This window comes from Pelobates fuscus, chromosome 8 (genome assembly GCF_036172605.1).
Source record: "Pelobates fuscus isolate aPelFus1 chromosome 8, aPelFus1.pri, whole genome shotgun sequence".
Classification (NCBI taxonomy): domain Eukaryota; kingdom Metazoa; phylum Chordata; class Amphibia; order Anura; family Pelobatidae; genus Pelobates; species Pelobates fuscus.
In genome coordinates, this window is record NC_086324.1 from 166,673,385 (window position 1) to 166,683,403 (window position 10,019).

General features: G+C 41.8%; 1 protein-coding gene across 1 annotated transcript; it reads left to right on the forward strand.

Annotated features, from left to right (window-relative positions):
- Window positions 1-391: 391 nt before the first annotated feature.
- On the forward strand, window positions 392-9,092 carry LOC134571977 (putative methyltransferase DDB_G0268948). The gene is made up of 7 exons (XM_063430712.1): window positions 392-508; window positions 1,121-1,281; window positions 2,769-2,871; window positions 4,040-4,150; window positions 5,381-5,481; window positions 5,585-5,722; window positions 8,953-9,092. The coding sequence occupies exons 1-7, from the start codon at window positions 398-400 to the stop codon at window positions 9,041-9,043; spliced, it is 816 nt and encodes a 271-aa protein (XP_063286782.1). The 5' UTR covers window positions 392-397; the 3' UTR covers window positions 9,044-9,092.
- The last annotated feature ends 927 nt before the right edge of the window (window positions 9,093-10,019 follow it).

Below are 10,019 nucleotides of genomic sequence, written 5' to 3' on the forward strand. Positions count from 1 at the left end.
CCTTCATACTCCACCTACTTCCCATTTAACCTAGCCCTTTCCCACTGCTGTGACCAAACGGGAACACCAACTAAACCACTGGGAGGGTGGGTGGGACAACTGACAGGTAAGTGAAGGTTGTGATTAAAATGGCCACTAGCTAAGATGGCCGCTCTATATCCCCTTACAATCAAATTAAAATCCCTGCCCAGAAACACTTAACATGCCTACTCTCTGGCCCTGTCCAGGCCGTTCCATGTTCTGTAAATTCACTTTCCGTCCTGATAACACGTTTTCTTTTTTTCATGCAGTGATCAGAAAGCTTAGTGTTGGTGAACGGACAGAGTATATTGTAATTAGCATTGACTGTGCTTCCCATTGTTTTGTCCGAGCAGGTTTGGAGCTTCTTGTTTCCACTATGGCTACTCGATTGTTTGAGGGGAAAACCCATGCATCTTACTATCAAAAATATAGGTTCTCTCCACCACAAGAGGTCCAGGACTTGATATTCAACTACATCGGTGAAAGGGTAAGCAGCACTCTTAAAGCGACACTCCAGCCCTACAGTACTTTAGCTTACTAAAAAGCTTTATGTGTGTACTATTATTTTAATTTTGAAAAAAGTGCAGATTTCAATAGAAATTTACACATTTATAAATTAACCTGGTTATACCCCTCCACCCCCAGGCCACGCGGTGGGCCTCCCTAGTGTGCGGGCCAATGGGGGTGGAGGGGAGTTGAGAGCAGCAGGGCCCAAGGGGGAACTGCTTTGGGTTCCCCAAGAGTAATTGGGCCCGGGGCAGCTGCCTCGTTTGCCCCGCATTAAAGGTGGCCCTGTTACCCTAGCATGTGCACTTGGAGCTTTACAGGTTACATCACAGTAAGGACACTTCATGTATATGCAGTCATTATAACAGGGGACTAATTGCATATGTATACATTGGGAAATAAGTACCTTTGTCTGAAGAACTTACAATCTGGGTGGAAAAAGAAGGCTAAAAGGTTTAATATTAAACCTAGGGATGGTGTCAGAGTACTGTAGGCAGCATACGCACTTCAGGAAGCAGTAATGGTTATTTTGCTCAGAGTACCTCTTTAACTCCTTTTAATTCTTATTTATTTTTATTTTTCCTTCTATTAGCTATCAAAGCCTTATGGGTTTGCAGTGGATGTTGGATGTGGAACAGGACAAGGCACCAAGATCTTGGTTCCTTACTTTGAAAAGATCTTGGGGACAGATATCAGTCCTGCTCAAATAGGAGAGGCTAACAATGCTAATGATAGTCCAAATGTTACTTACAGGTAAGTGATATGCATTTCCATGAGAGCCACATACTGAATGGGGCAAAGCATCTGGCTGTTGACAGGGCCATTTAAGCTGCAAAATCCAGGCTTTGGTTTACACTACTTAACAATGTCTGGATTTTGCAATTCAGGCCTGAACACTACCAGAAAGCTGTAATAAGACCTCAATTTTACTATAAGATAGGTTTGAAAACTCTCTATGCTCCCACCTGCCATGCAGCAGGTTGGGGTGTGACTACTATATGTATTGAAACTAGTGTCTGGCTGCCATTGCTGTCCAGTCTCTAGGAAGGCATGATCCCATGAGTATACGGCCTGTGAAATAGCATTGGAGGGCATAGTCCCGATCACTTGTGGGAATCAAAAGGGGGACTTTAAAAAATAAAATAAATAATGGGGTTGAACAGATCCGTCCCCTGCTCCCCCACCCACAGCCCCACCCTTGCTTAGCAGGTGGGGGCTATTAAATTTATACAAGGGTCATAGGATCCCCAACAGCCCTCACCTATAGATGGTGGGTGGGGATCCTAATTATAATATTCAGTACGGAGGACCTAGTGTCTCAGCCTCCACCCATAGGTGGGGAGTGGACTCAAAATTATTTATGGGGAGTGGATATGCCATTGTCCCCCACCATTAAATATTGTCATGCCCTCACCCCCAGGTGGCTTGGGGTCCTTAGTCCCACCTCTATAGCAACCTCCCATTAAAATTAAAGAACCCTACCTATCCTCCCACCCTAATAATAGTTGAAACTGCAATAAAACAAATACCTCTTTAAAAAAAAGTGTTATTTTTTTCAAACTCTTCTTCAGCCCAAAAAAGGGCAAATTAAAATCCAGGATTTTTGATGCAACTAATGGAAAATAAACAAACAAAACAAACATGAAATGCACAAAATAATAAATGAGAACAATAATAAGGAGGTTAAGGGAAACTACATATTCACTGCACTTAGACCACTTCATTGAAACGAAGTGGTCTGGCCTCTGGGTGCATAATGTGGCCCCTTAACAGCCTTTGGGAAATAAGAAAAAAGTTATGAAGGCAGTGCTAAAAGTAAATCTGAAGTTTTATACATGAAAGATAACATTTTCCTCAGGAATCATAATAATCACTTTTAACAAGTCTTAACCATGTTCATATGAAGCTAGGCTAATCGTGTGTTATTGATCTCCACTCCTTCAAAAAATCGTTAAAAAACGACTTCTTCATAAAAGCGTTTCAATTAAACTGTCAATAGCTCCCGACTGATTCCTCTCTTGCAACTGTCATTAGTCTAATACTATCCTTACCTTTTGTGTCCCTTTACCCCACTCCCTCTAGCATGTAAGCTCATTGAGCAGGGCCCTCAACCCCTCTGTTCCTGTGTGTCCAACTTGTCTGGTTACAACTACATGTCTGTTCGTCCACCCACTGTAAAGCGCTGCGGAACTTGACGGCGCTCTAAAAATATCATGATAATAATAATAGGTTTCTCATAGTGTTTCTCCAGCTGAGGAAATGCCAGTGGATGATGCCTCTGTAGACCTTGTAACTGCATGTGCTGCTGCCCACTGGTTCAATATTGAAGGTTTCTATAAGGAGGTAACAATACATTAAATGTTTTTCAATACATTTGTAATATGTATTCTGTAAAATGAAAAAAAAAAAATATGGCAGTTCTGGGCCCCACATTCCCTCTCTGTGTGTGTCATTATGTCTGTCTGTCTGAGTCAGTATGCCTGTAACAGTGTGTCTTTCTGTGTGTCTGTGTGAGTACCAGTATGTATCTCTGTGTGTGTGTGTGTGTGTGTGTGTGTCAGTATGTCTGTGTGCAAGTATGTCTCTGTGTGTGTGCCAATTTGTCTGTGTCAGCCAGTATGCCTGTGTGTGTCAGTATGTCTGTCTGTCTGAGTCAGTATGCCTGTAACAATGTGTCTTTCTGTGTGTGTCTGTGTGCCTGTCAGTGAGTGTGTGTTTTTTAGTGTGTGCCAAATCAGCAAGTGTGTGTGCCTGTCATTGATTGTCTGTTTAGGTGACTGCTTCCACCCCCCCCCCCCCCCCCCCCCCACACACACACACACACACACACACTCAATCACATGGGAAAGGTGTTTTTACTCTCCTCTTGGTGCAATGGGCCACTTGACTGGATTTCCCCCCCCAGACCTAAGGCTGCCAGCCCTCCCCTGCATTAAAGGGACACTATAGTCCCCAGAACCACTGCAGCTTAATATAGTGGTTCTGGGGACTATAGCCTGTCCCTGCAGGCTTTTTAATGTAAACACACACTGTGTGCAGCACTGGCGTTAGTTCATATTGCAGACCATATAGGTGGTGCATTGTGATGTCACGTGGGGGGAGCAATTTTTTTTTTTTTCCTAAGGCGGCAAAAATCCTTGCATCGGCCCTGGCCACCAAATATATGCATCGTACACCAATCGATCAGCAGGCTATATTTGTTATGTATATTTGTCTGTTATGATTTGATGCTGTATCATAGATTCGCATCAAGGTAATATAATGGAAAAAGCAGAACTTGTTATCTCCTTTCTGGCATGGAACTGATTCTACAAACTGTTAAACATGCTAGAGCAAATACATGCATTCATCTCACACAGTCACATTCCATATCCCCTTATTATTGCTATACAATATTTTGGTAATCCGTTTTGATTGATTTTTGTTTTATTAACCGTTTCATTAATTTTGTTTTTCAAAAGCAACTTTAGAATTGTTGAATGAAAACCTTGCTTCTGGTGTTCCATTCTAGGTGGATCGGATGCTGAAACCTCGTGGTTGCCTTGCTATTTGTACGTATGTTTCTGACATGGAAGTCCATTACAAAGACAGATCCGAACAGTTGACACAAGTCTTTAAAGAGGTCAGCTGACAACTCCGTATTTTTCTGGTGCAGTATATGGTAGTTTTTCATTTTTATTAAATGTGTTGTGAAAGTTTTAACAGAGGTTATTATGAGGGGTTAAAGGAACACTATGGTCACCTAAATTACTTTACCTAAATAAAGCAGTTTTAGTGTATAGATCTTTCCCCTGCAATTTCACTGCTCAATTCACTGTCATTTAGGAGTTAAATCACTTTGTTTCTGTTTATGCAGCCCTAGCCACACCTCCCCTGGCTATGATTGACAGAGCCTGCATGAAAAAAAAAAACTGGTTTCACTTCTCTCAATCTCTAAATTGAACTTTAATCACATACAGGAGGCTCTTGCAGGGTCTAGCAAGCTATTAACATAGCAGGGGATAAGAAAATCTAAATTAAATAGAACTTGCAATAAAGAAAGGATAAACTTTAAATGACTCTTTACAGGAAGTGTTTAGGAAGGCTGTGCAAGTCACATGCAGGGAGGTGTAACTAGGGTTCATAAACAAAGGGATTTAACTCCTAAATGGCAGAGGATTGAGCAGTGAGGCTGCAGGGGCATGTTCTATACACCAAAACTGCTTAATCAAGCTAAAGTTGTTCAGGTGACTATAGTGTCCCTTTAAATAATAACGAACATCTGATTTCCATGTTAATGGATAAATCCTACCACCTGTCTCTATCTAATGAAAAGTTGCAACTAACTTAACTACTATGGAAACAAGCCCTTTATTGTTGTTCAAACATTGCGTTTAAGCAGTTATTGAGCTAAAATTACCCTGATTTGTTGCTGCAGCTTCAGGCAGCAGCAAAAAGAGACAACCTATGCTTGGCAGACACCAGGTAAACTTTCAGATTGTCTGAAAACAATTTGAGTACTTACCGTGGGAGATCACCAGGACACTGTAACCGTGGCTGGTTCCCCTATTTACCACTAGAACGTCTTAAAGCATAGAACTTAGCAGGGCTAACCATACAGATATCTTAGCCATAATTGTATATAGTTAATGTAAGAGATCCTCTATTTAACATATATAAATAATTGAGAATACAATATAAAATAAGGATTGTCTTGGAAGCAACTACTACTTACGGCAGACTGTAGTGATTATGTTACTTATTGTTCCTTTATTGGCTTTTAAGTTTGTTAACCTTTAGGGAGATATGTGGGTTAAATACCCATTTTTTTTAAACCTATCACTTCCTTCACTTTGATTTTTCCTTATTTAAGGTGCAAGAAAAGTTGTCCCTATATGAAAATGAGAAACTGAGAATTGTGAAAACGGGTTACAAAGAGCTATTTGATGCCATACCTTATGCAGACAAAAAATGGTAAGTCTGATTTTCTTCTATACTTGACTTTATTTTTTTATATTTTATTTTTATATTTTATTTCATATTTTAATAACCAGAATTTTTGTTTTGTTTTCTCCAGGGTTGAAAATATGAGAACCAAAATGCCAATGTTGTTGTCAGACTTTTTGGGTCTCATACAGACCTTCTCTACGTTCCAAAATTTCCTTAAACGTGAAACCGAGAAAGCTGAGGAATTTATAGTGACAACAGAGAAAAGGTATATCAGTAGACATGTGCAAAAGTTTGTTTTAAGCTATTAGTCCAAATAAAATTCCCGGTAGTCATCGAACAAACCGATTCCAAATGGTTTTACCTGAGGAGTTGATTTCAATCCATTATTTTCTGTATCGATTTAAAAGGTAATTTATTCAGACAAATAAAAAACTTAAAAAATGTTTTGCACATGTCTTATAATAACTGTACAATTTGCAATCGATGTCTCCTTCTCATGGTGCATGATGAATATCTACAGTTATTTTTGTCTGAATATAGTGCTGTTACCATTCTATACACTTTTGATACACGTTTTCATGCTCGTCATTAAAGACCAGCCGTTACGCATTAATACAAACAGTAGATATTTGTGGCTTAACTGGACTTCTGTGGTCCAGCCCATGTTTTTTTTTTTGTAAATATATTTTTATTGTCATTTTTATATTCAATGTGAGACTCTCAGGTCTCAATAGCTGTAACATATTCAACATTCAAGTCGAGACTCGCAGGTCTCTTTAAGATTGACAGAAACAAAGCACAACATGTGCTATAAAATATAGGTTGGAATTGGAGCACGCAGGCCCCCAACAGTGGTGGACACGCAGGTCCTAGGAGATGTGAACCTTGGTTAGGCTTTTGATAAAACATTCGTGTGTCCCTCTGGGTTTAACTACATATGAGGTTGCCACTGGTAATTGTCATGGTGCTTAGATTCAAAATGGATGTAGCTGCGGTTCATTGGATGAGGGGGTTGGGTAACCAAGTGTGCCAAACATCTCTAAGTCACCGTAGGTGAGCATTATGCGTCTACGTGGCTGCCTGAGCCTTCGTACAGTAATCATACGTGTCTCCGTGCTGTCGGGGCATTTGCCTACGACCTTAATGGGGGATGTGGGAGATGCTAGAGGGGGGGGAAATGGGGGGTAGGGGGGGATCCTGAAGGGGGAGGGGGTATGGGCACTATGGTAGGTTGGGTAGGTGGGGTGGCGGGGTCAGTCCGTCCCGTCGTGTGAGTCTCCTGCTTCCAGGTGAGTGGTGAAGTCTGTCTGCATGGTGGATACAATCCAGTGTGTCCAGGTCTCCATATATTTCACAGTGGTATTAGTGGCCCCTGAGTGGAGTTCTTCTATAGCCCTGAGGTCCTCCATTTGGTTGAACCTCACTTGGAGTATTGTATTAGGGGGGGGTCTGTCCTGTCTCCAATATTGAGGGATGATCTGCTTTGCTACGTTGAGGATCCTAATGGTCAGGGATTTTTTATATCTAGATCTGGGTATTGTCGTGTGGTGTAACAGCATCGCCGCTGGATCCAGCGGTGGTGGTGCATCTGACAGCCTCGACAAGATATCATGAATAGACTTCCAGAATGGTGTAATCTTACGACAGTCCCACCATAGATGTAGTGTGGTGCCTGTAGCCTCTCCACATCTCCAACACAGGTCGGAGTGTGAGGGGTCTATGGCATGTAGTCTGTGTGGGGTGCGGTACCAGTGGCTCAATAGTTTAAATGCCGTCTCTTGCGTCTTTGAAAAGGTGGAGCAGTGGTGTGTTAGATAGCAAATTTTGTCCCATTCTGTCTCTGTAAATGTCCTCCCCAGGATCGTTTCCCATGTTCCCTTAAAGGCAGGAGTCTCTGTGGGGGTCTCTCTCTGTAGCAGTGAGTACAGGATAGAAATGCTGTGGGGAAGGGGGTCTGGTTGGATACAGTAATCCTCGAAGGTGGTCGGTTCCCTAGCGTAGTTCTGTCCTCCGGGCAGTGAGTCGATGTAGTTCGAAAGTTGTTTGCATGAATGTGGGGTGTGTACATTCCGTCAGTTGCGTGAGTGTCTTCCGTCCGTTATGCGTGTGTATGTGGTGTAGTCTGGGGATTGGGTTGTGGATGAGGTCTCTGAAGGCCTTCGGATCCAGCCCAGGTGGGAAGTCCCGGTCATGGACGAGTGGCAGTAAGGGTGAGGGGTGTCGGGTGAGGCCATGTACCCGGGACGCTCTATGCCATACCCGTAGGGTATGTTGTGCCAAAGAGGAGCATCCCCGCCCCAGGCCCCGGAGCACCATGGTAGGGTCGACACCGGCCCTGCTGTCTCCGTCTCTTCCACCGTTTTCCATTGTTTGAGGACGTTAGTCTTGGTCCAGTCTAGGACCCTCCGTAGGTGTCCTGCCGTGTAATATAGATAGAAGTCGGGGATGGCCAAACCCCCCCTCTCCTTAGGTAGAGTGAGGGTCTGGTACTTGAGACGTGGTCTTTTCCCGTTCCATATATATGCGCTAGTCAGCGTGCGTAAGGCAGTGAAAAATCTTTTAGGGATTGTTATAGGGAGTGTCTGGAATAAGTAGAGTAATCGTGGGAGAAGGTTCATTTTAATTACCTGAACCCTTCCCAGCCACGATATATGTGGGTGGGACCACTCGGCTAGTTCCCTTTTGAAAGTGTTCAGCATAGGGGTGAAGTTTTCTCTGTATATGTCTTCTTTCTGTCTAGTTAGCCAAGTACCTAGGTAACGTATTTTGTGTTCTGCCCATTGGAATGGGAAGCTAGGGCGGATGGGGGTAGTTCTGTTGTCAGGTAAGTCTACATTCAGTATATGGGATTTGGAGTAGTTTATTTTGAGGTTGGAAATGTGTCCGAATGTCTTGAAGGCTTGCAGAATGTTGGGGAGAGAGATCTCCGGTTTCGTGACGTAAAAGAGGAGGTCATCCGCGTAGGCGGCCACCTTGTGATGTGTGTCTCTTGTGTGTATGCCCGTTATGTCGTGGTGTTCCCTGATGGCTATCATAAAGGGTTCAAGGGCAAGGACGAAGAGCAGTGTCCAGCCCATGTTTAATGTCTGCACACTATGTACATATGCCTCAATTGATACTAACTACTTAATATTTACTATTTTTCACATTTGACATACAACACAAATACATATTTGTCATAGCAAATCAGCCCTAGTGTTATAGGTAGGTTTTAGTGCTTAAACGTGCTAAACGGGTACCCGAACAACCTAGCATCTACAGCTTCATCATGGTTTTCGTTGGACCATAGTTATTGCTTGACCTTGGCTCCTCTCAGCCTTTTAGATTTTTTTTCTTAATCATCATTACTACAGTGACTTTTATGGCCATTTTGATATCTCTTAACAGGAAATGATACAGCTCCTGATTGATACTAGGTTAGCCATCCTGGTGGATTGGAGGTGCTAATCTTGAGTTTATGACATTCTGTTGACTTTTTCCACCTTATTATTTCAGGTTCCTTGAAATCCTGGGTGTATCCTCCACGGAGATCGACATTGAAGTGTGGTTGAGCAATGTATGTTTGTTGGCCACCAAACCTAAGTGAAGGGAATGTCTTGATTAAACAATAAAGCTGCCAAGCGCAACAAAGCTTTTGTTACATGAACCATAATATGCTTGTTCTAAACAGAAAAAAGTAAATTAATCTTGTAAGGTGCTACGCATTGTATAAACTCTTGAAAAGATAATCAGTGTTTCCTGTTTGCTTTTTTTATTCACGCAGTTTAAAAATGATGATGTATTGCTACCTGAAACACATCTAATAAACATGGTAAAGGAAAGTATTGTCTTTACAGCAGATTACATAAATCAAAGATAAAATCGTGTTTTTACATTTTTGTTTTCATAAGTCCTTACAACACCTTTTTTTTTCTTTTTTTAAATCCGCAAAATAAATAAAATGTTCCTTGTCGATTATACAATACAAAGCTGCAATAATAAAACATATATAGTGTAATACAGTTTAGAATATAATTAGAGGTGTAGGGTCACAATTAGTAAACTCACGTGGGAAAGAGCCACTTACGACCGGCTCAAATCACATCAACTTGTGTGTACTCAGGTGACACTGAACCTCTTCTTTCTTGAATATTCTCATATACAAAAGAAAAAGAGAAGGAGGGGGGAGAAATAGAAGCAAGGTGTCACTAGTGCAATAAATTCAAGGTGCAGGATAACAAGCACAGCATACAATTGTCACCTTGACTTTTAAGGAGCCCAAGCCTGGCTCCTGATGTAACATAGAAACATAGAATGTGACGGCAGATAAGAACCATTCGGCCCATCTAGTCTGCCCAATTTTTTAAAAATACTTTCATTAGTCCCTGGCCTTATCTTATAGTTAGGATAGCCTTATGCCTATCCCACGCATGCTTAAACTCCTTCACTGTGTTAACCTCTACCACTTCAGCTGGAAGGCTATTCCATGCATCCACTACCCTCTAAGTAAAGTAATACTTCTGGATATTATTTTTAAACCTTTGTCTCTCTAATTTAAGACTGTCCTCTTGTTGTGGTAGTTT

Excerpts from the sequence above, each read along its gene's own strand:
- LOC134571977 (XM_063430712.1), top strand. The coding sequence starts at position 398 with ATGGCTACTCGATTGTTTGAGGGGAAAACCCATGCATCTTACTATCAA. Across the intron at positions 1,282-2,768 it reads AGTCCAAATGTTACTTACAG|TGTTTCTCCAGCTGAGGAAA; the intron begins GTAAGTGATATG and ends GGTTTCTCATAG. Across the intron at positions 5,723-8,952 it reads ATAGTGACAACAGAGAAAAG|GTTCCTTGAAATCCTGGGTG; the intron begins GTATATCAGTAG and ends TTATTATTTCAG.